This window comes from Tiliqua scincoides, chromosome 5 (genome assembly GCF_035046505.1).
Source record: "Tiliqua scincoides isolate rTilSci1 chromosome 5, rTilSci1.hap2, whole genome shotgun sequence".
Classification (NCBI taxonomy): Eukaryota; Metazoa; Chordata; class Lepidosauria; order Squamata; family Scincidae; genus Tiliqua; species Tiliqua scincoides.
The window spans coordinates 119,753,484-119,769,055 of NC_089825.1; the positions used below are offsets into that span (position 1 = coordinate 119,753,484).

The following is a 15,572-nucleotide window of genomic DNA, read 5'->3' on the forward strand; positions in this document are numbered from 1 at the left end:
CAACACTGTGCTGGGCAAACAGTTACTAGTTTGTTTGGCCAAAACACCGGGATAATGGATGGAGGGGATGGGGAGAAGTCAGGAGATCTGCTGCTCTGAAAGAGGACCAAGAGTGACATGGAAAGGGGAACAGGAAGTGACTCACTGGAACAGTAAGGGACAATCCTTAGTTTTACACCATGTCACTCTTTTGTAGCAACAAACACCACGTCTTGTGGCACCTTCGAGATTAACTCATGGCAGCAGAAGCTTTGCAGAGTTGGGCCCCCTTCATCAGATGCTCTATTACTCAAACAGCTCTAGTGCTGCCATAACTCTGTGGTCTTTGGGGTGCCACTGGACTCAACTGAAAAAAGACATGTTTCTTAAGGAGCTTCTTCCTGGCAGCGTTGAATTCAAAGAGGGCCTTTGATGGGGGCCTGATTCCACTACCTCATTCTCTCCCAGCATTTCAAAGCTCTGCTTTTAGGGAGAAGCTGTTAAAGGAGCATCCACTCTACAAAGTTACATCAGATTTAAACCAGATTAATTGCCGTGGCTTCTTCAAGGAATGAACCATTGTTTTCTAGGAGTCTGTTTTAGAGAAGCATAAGTCAAACTGCTAGTTTTACAACGTGATTGTGAAATAGGTGTACATTTTATTTATGAACCGTGCATACAAAAAGCAAAGGTTCTGTACATACGTTCTGAGGAATGGAAAAGAAGACCGAAAGTGAGAATACAGATGGAGGGAGAGTTGCTTTTTAAGGTCAGGTAGGCCTGAGCTCTTTGGAGAAGAAAACGTTGGATACAGATATATTAAACAAATACATCCCTCACTCACATGCAACAGGGCTCCAGTTGGCTCCAGTTTAAGCTCCAGTTGGACGATGCTGATTGTTGGCTGGGGTAATGCTTTCTTTAAAGCATACATACTGGTTCCTACTGAGATATGCAGTACCATCTTTATTATTCCAGAAAGAAAACAATGGAGGGAGACAAAATGATAGAGCACCAGAGTTCACAGTGGTTGTGATGTCCAGCATGTGGACTGTCTGTTGGAATGATCTGAAAGAAGCAGTCAGATCTCTCTAGGGAGGCTGAAGGAGAGTCAGGCTGTGTGGTTTCTTTGGGGAGAAGTCTGATGAATCAGACCAGTGTTCTTCAACTTGTGGGTCATAAACCCAATGGGGCCACAAAGCCTCATTTGGGAGGGGGTTGCAGTAGCCTTTCCAAGCCTGTGCAAGAGATGCCTTGGATCCAATCCAATAATGGAACTGCCTTACCAAAACAGAGCTCTTGATATAATCCTGCACAGCCTCTTCTCGCTGTCTTGCCCCGCAGCTCCTAAGGCCAGCCCTGCTCAGGCTACTAAAGACACTAGGAGGAAGTGGGCAGGCAGTGATAAAGGTATGGCACAGTCTGGCACAGGATCACAGAAGGGGGGCAGGATCGGTGGTGGGTCCCCAGTCTCAATCTTTATATGTTTGTTGGGGTCATGGCACGAAAAAGATTGAAGCTAGTCAACAAGGGTGGGGCAGGATTCTTGAGGCTCCCCATCTACACAAAATGTACACGTGGACAATTCAACTCCAGCTCTCAGCTCTCCTTCCAAGACACTTTCTGGGAGGCCACAGAAACAGCGATCAGGGCCTGGGACGTGTAGTAGGTGGTCATGAACAGGAAGCGAGCATAAGGCACTGAAGAGCAGAACTTATCGAGGGCAACAATCAGATCGGACACAAGGAAGAGCAGGCTGCCGCTGGAAGCCAGTGGCCGCTGGCTTGACTGAGACAGGGCCCGCCATGCCATGATGCTGATCAGGCCCGAGTAGGCTGCCACGGCCCACACGAAGATGCCACTCAGGCAGGGCAGCAGGAGGAAGAAGTAAGCTGCAGCCCCCAGCCCCGCTACAGGGAGCAGGATGAGGGGCCAAAAGGGAGACAGGCCGAACGCTGAGATGTAGCAGCCGTGACAGAAGGCAAAGGAAACCATTCCTGAAAGGGTGAGAGGAAAAAATAGGTAAGTGGCCTTCAACCAAGTGGCACCCCCTTTGGCACTTCCTTTCATGGCACTTCACTTCCTCTGACTGCCTAATTTTTTTTAAATCAGAAGAGCATTTCACAAGTTCAGTGCACATCTACATGCATAAAGTGATACATTTGCACATACTGATCTATAAATCTGTATAAAGAGAACTGTAAAATGCTTTTTGTGTGCTTCTTTTTGGGTTTAAAAGTGGTAAATATTTATCATAATAATGTATATATATTCACACATATACAACTAAACCAACAAATTAATTTCCTCTAACCTGAAAGAATCATTCACATTTTAGGCATTGGTTGTTGGCATCCTTCAGTCTCGGAAGACTATGGTGTCATGCTCTGAATGGTGGTCCTGGAACAGAGTGTCCTCTCCAGTGCACGAAGCCTGGGTAAAGTAGGTATGGAGGATAGACTGTTTCCCATGCAGCAAATCCCCCCTCTCCATGTCGCTGAAATGGTCCAATGGAAAGGCAGAGGCCAATACAGTTGGTTCCAGTGGCATCGCAGGAGTTGCCAGAACGTGACTGTGTTCAGCCATGAACGGCCTCAGGGACTCCGGCTCCAGATTTTGCCTCGAGGTTGACTCCTAAAGGCTTTTCCATAACTGGATGTAGCCACAAGGCAGTGGAGGTTTGGGATCAGAGTTTTCCTTCTCTCAGATGAGCTGCCTTCCCAGGCTGATGAGTCCCATCTACACAGTGGCTGTTTAGTCGCCTCTTACGACAAGTACAGCCAAACTGAGGGCCTATTCTTATCCCCAGCCCCCAGGGGTAATTTTAGGCATAACTAAGCATAATAAATGCCTGATGAACATAAGAACAGCCCCACTGGATCAGGCCTTAGGCACATCTCGTCCAGCTTCCTGTATCTCACAGCGGCCCACCAAATGCCCCAGGGAGCACACCAGATAACAAGAGACCTCATCCTGGTGCCCTCCCCTGCATCTGGCATTCTGACTTAACCCATTTCTAAAATCAGGAGGTTGCACTTACACATCATGGCTTGTAACCTGTAATGGATTTTTCCTCCAGAAACTTGTCCAATCCCCTTTTAAAGGCATCCAGGCCAGATGCCATCACCACATCCTGTGGCAAGGAGTTCCACAGACCGACCACACGCTGAGTAAAGAAATATTTTCTTTTGTCTGTCCTAATCCTCCCAACACTCAATTTTAGCGGATGTCCCCTGGTTCTGGTGTTATGTGAGAGTGTAAAGAGCATCTCCCTATCCACTCTGTCCATCCCCTGCATAATTTTGTATGTCTCAATCATGTCCCCCCTCAGGCGTCTCTTTTCTAGGCTGAAGAGGCCCAAACGCCGTAGCCTTTCCTCATAAGGAAGGTGCCCCAGCCCCATAATCATCTTAGTCGCTCTCTTTTGCACCTTTTCCATTTCCACTATGTCTTTTTTGAGATGCAGCGACCAGAACTGGACACAATACTCCAGGTGTGGCCTTACCATCGATTTGTACAAAGGCCCAAGTTCAGCACCTCCGGTGATTGTGTACCCCCAAATCTGCCCTGTGTGCGTAGATCAAGATCGCCAATGACCAACTGGCTATGTGCATTTACTTATATCTATATTCTTAAATGCAACATCATTATATAGCCACTTATCCATGAAATGGGTGGATAATTCAGGACTCTGGGAGTAGTGGGTTGTGAATACGGAGTTCCTGCATTACCACACCAGAACAAGGAGCAGGTATCCCAGACATATGTGTGTCATGAGAACTGGCTGCTCTCTATAGCAAACTCAGTCTAGAAAAAAGGTGCCCGAGGAGGGACATAATTGGGACATACAATTTTATGCAGGGGATGGATAGAGGGATGTTCTTCTTTTCTCACTCACACAACCCCAGAACCAGGGCACATCCACTAAAACTGAGTGTCGGGAGAGTTAGAACAGACCAAAGAAAATATTTCTTTATCCAGCATGTAATTAGTCTGTGGAACTCCTTGCCACAGGATGCAGTGATGGTGTCTCGCCTAGATGCCTTTAAAAGGGCATTTGACTGATTGATGGAGGAAAAATCCATCACAGGTTATGCCATGATGGCTATGTGCAACCTCCTGGTTTTAGAAGTTGGTTGCCTGAGAATGCCAGACACAAGGGCTGTTGTTGTCTTGTGTGCTGTCTGTTGTCTTATGTGCTCCCTGAAGCATTTGGTGGGCCACTGTGAGGTACAGGAAGCTGGACTAGATGGGCCTTTGGCCTGATCCAGCGGGGCTCTTCTTATGTTCTTATGTTAAGGGAGCGGCACCAGGATGCAGGTCTCTTGTGAGGCATCTGGTCAACAACTGTGAGATACAGAAAGCTGGACTGGATGGGCCTTTGGCCTGATCCAGAGGGGCTCTTCTTATGTTCTTAGACAGGAAACTATAATAACTGAAGGGGTAAGAGGGAGAAAGATCAGAACTTGTCAGTGATCTGACAAGAAGCCTTCAGTAACTGACACAAGTGATGCAAAATAGGCAAAGAATACCTTATCTTATACCTTATCTCCCCTATGGAGAACTCGTGCAAGGAAAGCGCCCTACAGGTAGACCACAGCTGCGATACAAGGACATCTGCAAGAGGGATCTGAAGGCCTTAGGAGTGGACCTCAACAAGTGGGAAACCCTGGCCTCTGAGCGGCCCGCTTGGAGGCAGGCTGTGCAGCATGGCCTTTCCCAGTTTGAAGAGACACTTGGCCAACAGACTGAGGCAAAGAGGCAAAGAAGGAAGGCCCATAGCCAGGGAGACAGACCAGGGACAGACTGCACTTGCTCCCAGTGTGGAAGGGATTGTCACTCCCGAATCGGCCTTTTCAGCCACACTAGACACTGTTCCAGAACCACCATTCAGAGCGCGATACCAGAGTCTTTCGAGACTGAAGGTTGCCAACACACCTTATCTTAAAAAAATGCCTGGTTTTTATGATTGAAGAGCTTGATCCTGAGTTTGACCCCAAACACCCCATAATTAGGCAGTGTAAATGCAGATCGCTGCCTGGCAATTAATCTGCAGACAGCGTTTACTGAGACAACCTAATTCACCCATTTATTTCACCCCATCAATTTCATATGATGCCTGCATCCCAGGGTTAAATATTCTGACTTTAGCTCCCCCATTCACCCCAGAGGGAGTTTCCTTTTATGTTTCTTTTCTGTGTTGTTTGTGCCCTCTTTTGGTGAGAGGGAGTATTTCACAGACCAGAACAGTGCGCAGGCTAGTTTATGGACTGGGAGCACTTGACAATCTGCACATGGCGAGGAGGGACTTTGGGAGTTAGTAATATCTGTCCCCAATCCTCCACTATTCCTCCTCCTCCTGCTTGGTTCCCCTTTTTCCTTTTTAAATCCAGTGAGTGGGAGGTAGAAGAGTGATAGATGGAGGTGGTTGAGAAGTGGCTCTGCCTATTCTTTGCCTGATGCAACTGCCTCAGTAGACCTAATGAAGAACCAGCCTTACCTAGGAGCTTGTACTCTCAGCCTGGAAGAACGACACTCTAGTTTGGCAAATGCAGTCATATCCCACAATTCATCTGGTAAATTGCCTTTTGGGGGTTTGTTTTTCAAACTGCCTCAGGGTGACTTGACCACATCTCAGAAATAATGCATTATTGATCAGTAGAGGGAGAGAGGTTTGACAGAGAGATAGTGGGGCAGGAGCACAGAAAATCTCAGCTGCTCATTGTTGCTGGAAGAATAACAGGATCACAGAATGTTAGAGTTGGAAGGGACATTAGAGGCAGTGGCGTTGCTAGGGAGTGCAGGGGTGTGTGGGCTGCACTGGGTGACACTCATGGGGGGGTGACACCAGTACTTGCCAAAATGATTAAAACCGTGGTATTTTTGCATAATACCATCATGTTATATATCAATCTATGCATAATTTCTTGCAGAACACAGTGACACAAACCACTTTGAAATATCTCCATTCTATCAAAAGTTATAGCCAAACACCCAGCGGGGTGGGGCGATGGTACATCACCAGGGCATTGCCCCACCTACTGCATGGAAGGAGGTCCGTCATTGGGGTGACGTGCTGGCCTTTTGTACCGGGTGACACAAACCGTATTGACGCCACTGATTAGAGATCATCTGGTCTTACCCGTGGCTCAGTGCAGGCGACCACTACAACTACAACATCCTCGACAGGGAGCCCAATTATCAGACAGGTTGCCCTTTCAGACGCGCCACTGCTGCTACTGCAGTATCACTTTGCAGCTCAGCAACTGTGAAGTGGTCTGTAAAGTGGTGCCTTGGCGAAGTGGCGTTGCTGAAAGGGCGGCTGTGGGAGAGCCCAATTATCACACGGGCCGGATAAAGAGCTTCTGAGGGCTGCATCTGGCCCATGGGCCTTATGTTCGACACTCCTGATCTAACCTTTCCCCTTCATGTTATGGCCCCAATTCAGAATTACCCCCCCCCAAGCTATGAACTGTCCCATCAGAGATCTCCTCCCCGGGTCTGTCAGAGTCCCTTGAATCTCCTACCTGGAAGGAAGAGCAGGTCTGGCCACACCAGGCAGACATCTCCCACTGCCGAGAACAACAGGCCCCAAAATATCCGCCGGCTGTATGGCGTCCAGCCGCCCGCACTGTAGGCCTGGATGGCCACGAAAGCAGCCAGGGAAAAGGTGGGGAGACACTTGACGACGGCACTCAGACAGTCATTCTCAGGCAGCCAGAGGACAAAGTAGAAAATGGAGGAGACCCAGAAAGGCAAGAGCTTAAACAACAGGCTCCTTGTCTGTGGATGCAATATGAAAAGAAGAGGGGAAGGTTAAACAAAGCCATACTGCTGCAATCGTTTCATCATCGCCGATTGTAAAAGACCCCCAAATCAACGGTTGTGGGCAAAGTGAGGAGTTAAAAACAACCCCTTCTCATTTACCACTGATGCCCTTCAGCATTATAATCAGGCCTGCAGCACCTGTGGGCAAGCACCAGGGCCCCAGCATGCCCTTGAGCAAGTACCAGGACCCCAGGAGGGACTACTGGTGATGCCAGGCCTCGCTCCTCTCCACCCCCACCCCAGGAGAATTGCCTACAGCTCTTGGTGTCTGTGCTGATGGCCACCACATTTGTTCACTCACAAGGTTCTAGTGGGTAAAGAAAAATGATGGTGGCTGCCAGTGCGACCCCTGGAAGAACTCAGCTACTGCAGCCCACCCCCAAAGTAAGCCCTCCAAGCCTGGGAAACCCCATCCCAGAGTGCTCTGCTGAGGGCAGACCCCCCCCCTCTGCCAATTTCACCAAATCTCCAGCTTCCTCCTTTTTGTCTGCAGACATACTCTTTAGACAAGGTCTAGAAACTCATGCTCTTCACCCTGCACTCCTACCCATCAACAAGCCTGGTGTGGTAAACCAGCCTGCCATATATTATTCCGTAATCCCTACATATCTGAATGCCGCTGAAACACAATGCTGGATTTTTCCTCCAGGTCCACCCCTTTCCACTCCCTCAAACGCCTGTTCCTTCAATCAATTGCATGTGGTTATTCTTGCTGCCCCTCATGCTTGGAACTGGCCCCCAGAATGCCGATCTGTTGCCCCTGCTCTTACTTTCTTTAAATCCCTCTTCAAATTAAATCATTTGGCACAAGACTTTAGTTTAGGATTTATTTTAGGATTGCGAGGTCCTTGGGGCAGGGATCAATTCTCTGATACATTATAAAGCCACAGGCAAACTGAAGTCATTTATGTGGTGTGTGGGAAGATTCCCCGATAGATTCAGAGACTTGAGATTATTCTGCTCTTCCCAAGAAGTTCAAGACATGGTCTCCTCCATTTATCCTCTCAAGCACCCTGTGAACTGGGTCAAGCTGAAAGGTAGCGACTGACCCAGAGACACCAAGTGAACTTTACAGCCAGGAGGGGATTGGAATCCTGTCCTTTTTGTTTCTCCATCTGTCATTCTAACCACTATACCACACTGCCTTGCAAACCGATAGGATATTTGAGATGAACAGGATTCTTAAGAGGATATTTGGGATGAATGGGGAAGAGTTAATTTGTAGGCTCACATTACAACTCACCTGAATTGCTTTTCATGGACTATGTGGTCAGAATTGGTTTCTAGTCTCTTATTTGCAAGTGTGGTTCCAGTTCCCCATTTTATTCAAACCAGACGTCTGTATCATACTGCGTGTGGACTGACAGGCAGGCAGGCTGTCAACAGTTGTTTTTTTTAATTCCCAGTCAAATATCTCAGCATCAAATATCTGAGGAACATGCAAATACATAATTTGCACACTCCAAGACCAAAGCTCACCAGAGGACACAAATTCCTCCCTCTGCTCAAGTATATTTAGTCATTAGAATGACAGATCACCTTGCTGATGGGCTGTATGTGAAGAAAATAAATCTGGTGTCTCCATTTTCCCTCCAAGCAACTGCCCAGATGCACTCCAGGGAGTGTGATTGCATTGGAAAATTAATTTGGGATCAGTGTTAAACCTCACATTCTCCTCCTGGAAAAAGAACCAAACTAAATTCATTCCTGGAAGCAAAATCCAAAATAGGATAAGACACCAATTTCACTCACATACTCCTTGAATTGAAATGTACCCACTGTCAAGTATTTGTAATAGAAACAGATGTTTAGATTCTGAATCTATACATCTAAGACTAGGATACCAATTGCCACCTCTGGCAAAGTGGAGTATTATGTCGAGTTCTGGTTGCCACATCTCAAAAAGGACATAGTGGAAATGGAAAAGGTGCAAAAGAGAGCGACTAAGATGATTACCGGGCTGGGGCACCTTCATTATGAGGAAAGGCTATGGTGTTTGGGCCTCTTCAGCTTAGAAAAGAGGTACTTGAGGGGGGACACGATTGAGACATATAAAACTATGCATGGGAAGGATAAAGTGGATAGAGAGATGCTCTTTACACTCTCACATAACACCAGAACCAGAGGACATTCACTAAAATTGAATGTTGGGAGGGTTAGGACAGGCAAATGAAAATATTTCTTTACTCAGCGTGTGGTTGGTCTTTGGAACTCCTTGCCGCAGGATGTGGTGATGGCATCTGGCCTGGATGCCTTTAAAAGGGGATTGGCTAAATTTCTGGAGGAAAAATCCATTACAGTTTACAAGCCATGAGGTGTATGTGCAACCTCCTGATTTTAGAAATGGGCTATGTCAGAATGCCAGATGCAAGGGAGGGCACCAGAATGAGGTCTCTTGTTATCTGGTGTGCTCCCCGGGGCATTTGGTGGGCCGCTGTGAGATACAGGAAGCTGGACTAGATGGGCCTATGGCCTGATCCAGTGGGGCTGTTCTTATGAGTGGTCATAGAGTTTGCATATAATCTTACATTGATTGTCAGCTTTCGCCAACCTGCTTCCTCCCCCTCCCCCAATAACTGCAATTAAAGAAAGTTTCTTTCCCAAAAAAGAAATGAGAGCTGAATGGCAGAGCTCCTGGGATCCCTGGACGGAAGGGATGGAGCACAGGGACACACCTAAGTATCTGAGTTCCTGGGTTACATGAGGACTAGGAACATGTCGAGTATGTTATAGGCAGGCAATCAGGATCTGGAGGGCAGGTGAGAATTAAAATGTTCTAGCAATTTGGGGCAAATTGTTACTGGTGAATTGTGGGCCCTGGGCTCTCTATGAAGGAAAGGTTTGCAGTAGAATGCTCAGGTGTGGTACTGTAGGAGAAGAAAGGCCAGTTCTCCGGAAACTTCGCCCCACTCTGCGTTCCCTCCCTCCCCACTCCATAGTGATGGATGCATAGAGACTCTTACGTGGGCTGCAGCCTTTCTCTTGTAGCAAACATCGAGCTCGAGGATATCCATGGCCTACTGGTGTCAAGAGCGCTGGTGAGCTGAATGGGAGGCTGAGCACAGCCACACCTTGGGTGAATATGGACTTTCATCCTTCCCAGGGTTCAAGGGGCCAGTTGATAAGAGAGAAATTGACACCTTTCCCTGCTTGACACCAGACTGTCAAGATGTGCCTGTCTCTGCTTGGGGAAGGAGACTGTAAGTTCCCCCGTCCAACCTACTGTTCAAAGGTAATGCCATCTTCCACCTGGCCATTGTAACGGATCACGGAAATGTGCCCCTGGCAGAACACAGGCACTCTCTTGGGAGGAGCTGTCTGTGCCACCAGCAGAAAGCAGATCTACCCTTGGAAAGAGCTGCCCGCACAAGAGTTCTGGGTGACTCATGCAGACCAGTCACGCACAAAGCAGACCAGGATTTAGAAGCACAATTTCTTCTGGTTCGTTCTCCTGGAATAAATGTGGTTTGAGCAAAATAACCATTATTCAAAACTACACACAACATGTAACCGTGTTATAATCAAAACCAAACCAAATGTTTTTGTTCTCCTCTTACTCATGTGTGAATGTGAGTCATCATAGCTTCTTCTTGTTCATTAACAGTACCGTTTTTCAACTAAAAATTCACAAAGCAGTTATGTCTGAATATGCCTTCGCTGCCCTCCCCCAATCTACTTTGCTTCTAAAGAAACACCCCTAAAGATAGAGATTGCTCACGTACCTCTCCTCAGAAGCAGAACGTTAGGTGGTCATAGGTTATGGCTGACCTGGTAGCCAATGACTAGAATGCCATTTTAGAACACTATTCTCCAGGGAAGGGGTCATGGTGGTACAAGAAAAATAATGTGAAAGGGATGAAAGAGAAAAAACGCATTTCAGGAGGGGTGTGTGTATGTAACACATTAGATCAGTGTTTCTTAAACTGTGGGTTGGGACCCACTAAGTGGGTTGCGAGTCAATTTCAGGCTTGTCCCCATTTATTTCAATGTGTATTTTATTTTTAATATATGAGGCTTGATGCTACTGTGGCATGTGACTGCATTGGGGAAATGTTATAGATCTGTACAGTACTTTTAACAGGCTACTATGTATATGCTTTTAACAATGATAGTCAATGGGGCTTACTCCTGGGTAAGTGTGGATAGGATAGAGCCTTTGGGATGTTTGGGGAATTTTTTTTTTTTTTAAACAGATCAGGAACTTCTTGGGAGGGTTAGGAGTGTTGTTCTTTATTTTAAATAAATTTTTAAACATATACGATAAACTTTTAATTTACTCACTCAAATTTGATCTTATCATATAGGGGTGTTAAAAATTTCCCTGTTTGATGATATCACTTCTGGCCACGACATCACTTCCAGTGGGTGTCATTCTAAAAAGTGGGTCCCAGACGGGCAGAGGCAGGCGAGATCCAGGTGTACAAGACAGAGAGCCATATTCCCGTGGAGGAAATGAGAAATGCAAAATCCTATTTTGACCCTGCTAGGGGGCTTTTAATCTCTCTAGCCTTCTGCAGAGCTCTGTGAAGCACCTTGAGGGTATTCCTGCCCCATGAAATGTGCCGCATCTTTATCCTAATTATCTTGTGCTTGTCACTAAGAAAACCCTACCCTTTTTGTGTTTGGGGACCAATCTTATTTATGCTGTTCTTCGGATTTATTAATTTCACTTATATTCTACTTTTCTTCAATCATGGAGCTCCAGGTGGGATTCAGGCTGTCACCCGGCTGTGCAGTGAACAGACATAGTTCTTCTCAGTTCTAGCAAGGTGGCTATATTGTATGCCCTCAGAGTATACCCTGGAATCTGGCCCCATGTCTTTTGCTTCCTGCCCTTGGCAGCTCACAATAAACATTTACAAGAGAATTGGTAAAACAAATAACCATACCAACAAGCAAGAAAACAGTGTTTCGTGGAAAAACCTCCTCCTAACAACAGTGTTGTCATTGTCTCTTGCCCAATTCACATTGCTGAAGGTTTTGCTCCACCTGCTGGATGCTATCTTGGTTTAAAAGGCAATAGCCTGCCCTGCATGGGTTTAGGAGATGGGACAGTTTTTGTTCTTGTGATGAGTGGTTATTGCAGGAAAACGTACGTGGGTTTCTTGATTCTTTGGAGGTTTCTCCACTAAACACTGTTTTCTTGCTTGTTGGTATGGACTTCCCTTCACCATTCCTTCTGTTTGGCATTATGGAGATGGGGACTCCCGTCATTGCAACTGTGACCCTGCACATGCCCGATCTCGTCTGATCTTGGAAGCTAAGCAGGGTCAGGCCTGGTTAGTACTTGGATGGGAGACCGCCTGGGAATACCGGGTGCTGTAGGCTTATACCATAGTCTTTCGAGACTGAAGGTTGCCAACCATTCCAGAGGCATGGTCAATAACACAACTCTGGAGGCAAGGTAAGCACTGAGACCATCTCTCCTGCTGAGAAAGGTTTCCCTGTCGGTTTGACATGCTGCTGCTGCAAGATCTCCCCTCAGCAGAAATGCTGAATCCAACAAGGCGCCATCTTGATGTAAATATGACATGAACTGCACAGCACCATATAAGAAAAGCTACCTAGCAGGCAACCCCTTCAGAAAACAGGGATGCCAGAAAAGCCCCCCACCAACTCAGAGAAGACCTAGTTGGAGCCCCAGAAGGTACAGCCAAAGAAAGACTGAAGTGACCCATCTTATACTGGAGCGGCAGACCCAATCAGCATGGCGAGGCACAGGTTGCCATTCTAACCTCCAAAGAGCAGGACCCACTCAAAGCAAGTCCAACAGTTCTCCTTCAGAGGATGATGATGTACAAGAGGGGCATGTTGGGGATGGGGCCCCTCCCTTCTTGGTATGCTGTTGAGCAAGATCAGAGGGCTGCCGGGGAAAGAAACAAGGGATATAACCGAGAGATGTTCTTTCTTCGTCGTGGATGGATGGCAGCCTCAAGGTGGGTTGCTCCTCGCTCCACATAGAGAAGGCCGAGCTACTTAACAACCGAGTCCTAACTATGCTGCATCCCGTGGGGGAATTTGGTGGCTTGAGGTCTTCTCAGGGTAAGAGGACATTTGTAAGCCCCAGCAGCCGCTATGAGTCAACTTGGACCTGCGCCAGCCGGGTCCCCCCTTGACACCTCCCTGATCTGTTTCCTAATTTCAAGGTCCCCTTTGGATTTCTGGAGGGTGACAGCATGCCCCCAGTATTACATCGCTCCTCGAACCTGGTAATTTAACCCACAGCGGTTCTATGGTGGAGCGGGACCCACCTTCAATCTCTACTTTGCTGGATTCCATCCCTTCTTTAACGTAAATGGTCACCCCACCGCCAACACGCCCCTCTCTGTCCCTCCTATAGAGTTCATAGCCTGGGATTATGGTATCCCACTGATTCTCCACATTCCACCATATTTCCATTATGACCACTATATCAATGTTTTTCCTAGCCTCCACACATTCCAGATCTCCCATCTTTGCTCGGAGACTTCGGGCATTAGCATAAAAGCATTTGTATACGAAGTCCCCCAAGATGGGCTGTTTATTCGCACCTTGATCCTTTCAGTCTCTTGTTTTGCTGGATGGGCTGTCACATCCCATCATGCTTCCACTCCCAATTCCTACTCCTACTCTTTCCCTGCCTTTTTGATCTCTAACCTCCCCATCCTCATTCCATGAGGAGTCTGAAACCGGATACCCCTTGGCTCCTGTCAGCTTTGCCCCAGGGATCAGTTTAACAGCTGCTCTGCCACCTTTTTAATATTATGTTATTAATATGTTAATACTAACATATTAACATGTTAACATAATATCATTAAGGCATTCACCAAACTGTGATATCAGACACTGTCACTCTCACCACATATGGCATAAATCGGGGGGGGGGGGCAAATTTGCTTCATGCAAGAGCCATACCCAACACATTTCAGATGTTTGAGAGTCACAATATTTAAGAAGCATTGACTGGGGAGTATCCCAGAATGCCTTGCAGTGCCATAGCCAGCACCTGGCCTGCTTGATTGTGTTTAAATACAGGTAGGGCTGGCTTGGATCTCCTGCAGGGTCCAGAGGCCATGGAGTACTTGACTGGGAAGCCTGGCAACCCACCAAAAATCAAGCCACAACCCACAGTTTGGGGATGGCTGCTCTAGCAGAAGCATGTCCTTGAGAGGGTTCTGGTTGAACTGGAGGGTTTCCTGCTGAAATGGGAGGGGTTGGGGCCATTAAACCATCACAGTTTGGAGCCATATTCCAAACGCCAACATCTTTCTCTCAGAGTTTGGAGGACTCCAGAGGGGGCAATGGCCACTGCCTGAATGAGCCTCTCTGAGAGGTGCAGGGCGTGCCCCACTGGGCCTTAGAACCTCCCATCAGGACTTCCCCCTCACCCATCACCTTCAAGGCCAGCTGTTGTCTGGCAAGGATGCTCAGGCTGTTGTCTGTGTCCATTTCCTTCTCTTTTGGGCTCTCCGGTTCCTCAGCAGCCGCCGCCTCACATCTGCTGGTGGGCTCTGACTCAGCCATGGTAGCCACAGCTGTACCCTTCTGAGTGGCAAAATCGGGCAAAGTTGCTGGTGCACTGGAAACATTTTGATGGCCCATCTGGGCTCCAGAAACAGCAGCTGCTGAAGACAAAGTCCTCTTCTGTGGTCCCACAGACGATTGGGTAGCATGGCAGCTGGTGGCCCACTTCTCTCCCTCTATACTGGCCCACTTTCCCAAGGGATTGCAAATCCATTTCTCTTTCCGTTTTGCCCGCCTGACAGGCTCTGAGAAAGCTGAATGCAGCCCACTGTGAGCCACTTGAGTGGGTCCCATTCCATCGGTGGAGAAAGATGCTGCAGTGATTTGGATGGCTCCTTCTTCCATTGAGCCCCCTCCCCAAGCGTTGTGTCCGAGGCTTATTTTTTAGTTAAGCAGCAGTGGAACTGAATCACAATCCTCCTCTGTAGTGAGATAGGAACTGAAATGGAGGGGGCGGGTCCTCTTATGGCTTGCAAGTACACTTAATTAGTTCAGCCCTACCTTTCTGGAGGGTGTAGGTGAAACTGCCCTGAGGTTGAAACAGCCCATCTGAAGATTCCCTCCTCCACTGTAAGGGAATCCTTGGGCTCAAAGCAGAAGGTAGCTATTTTACAATGGCAAACAAAAAATTGGGTGATTGAGACTTGCGTGAGAGCTGAGCCTGTTTCTAAGCTGGTTCTTATCTTTCAAAGTCCACATGGGGTGGAACTGTGTTGCTTGAATGACTGCCTCCTGTCAAATGAGCTGACCCACATGCCGAGGAATTCAGGCAGCCCTGAGAGACACTGAAATTCAATGTGACAACCTAGTCATGACTAAAAAAAACCCCAAATGTCACTGGTAGCTTAACCGGGATTCACTTTTGGCTACAACAAATGGCAATACATTACACACAAATAAAATCCACCACAATTTTCTAAATCGCTCAGCAAGAGAGACAGAAGACCTCCCTTACCTCCTGTTCAGAGGTAGTTTCAAGCAACCGAGAAACCTTGACCTGGGATAGTGGAAGAAATGTAACTGGTCTTGACTGCATTGCTAGGAGTTAAAATTTCAGCTCTAAGGTTTAATTTACTTCCAGACACTCCTATTCCATTTTATATCAAGGCCAAAAGTTTGATTTGTTTTAAAAATAAAATACATATGCGTATCTTATAAGAAAGCCTATATCACTATATATTTGGCTCAGTTTGGCTGAGCCTATATCAGGCCCTCAGTTTGGCTGTACTTGTCGTAAGAGGCGACTAAACAGCCACCGGGTA

At 47.3% G+C, this 15,572-nt stretch overlaps 1 protein-coding gene and 1 pseudogene across 1 annotated transcript; one reads left to right on the forward strand and one right to left on the reverse strand.

The window, feature by feature from the left end:
* Positions 1-1,578: 1,578 nt before the first annotated feature.
* Positions 1,579-14,310, reverse strand: TMEM86B (transmembrane protein 86B). The gene is made up of 3 exons (XM_066630347.1): positions 14,182-14,310; positions 6,507-6,762; positions 1,579-1,976 (listed from the first exon to the last, which is right to left on the reverse strand). Exons 1-3 carry the CDS (start codon positions 14,308-14,310, stop codon positions 1,579-1,581), a joined length of 783 nt encoding a protein of 260 aa, XP_066486444.1.
* Positions 12,019-12,135, forward strand: LOC136654523 (5S ribosomal RNA; annotated as a pseudogene).
* Positions 14,311-15,572: the final 1,262 nt, after the last annotated feature.

Coding starts and splice junctions, on each gene's coding strand:
- TMEM86B (XM_066630347.1), bottom strand. CDS start 14,310: ATGGCTGAGTCAGAGCCCACCAGCAGATGTGAGGCGGCGGCTGCTGAG. Junction 6,763..14,181: donor GACAACAGCTGGCCTTGAAG/GTGATGGGTGAG, acceptor TTGCATCCACAG/ACAAGGAGCCTGTTGTTTAA. Junction 1,977..6,506: donor AGACCTGCTCTTCCTTCCAG/GTAGGAGATTCA, acceptor TCACCCTTTCAG/GAATGGTTTCCTTTGCCTTC.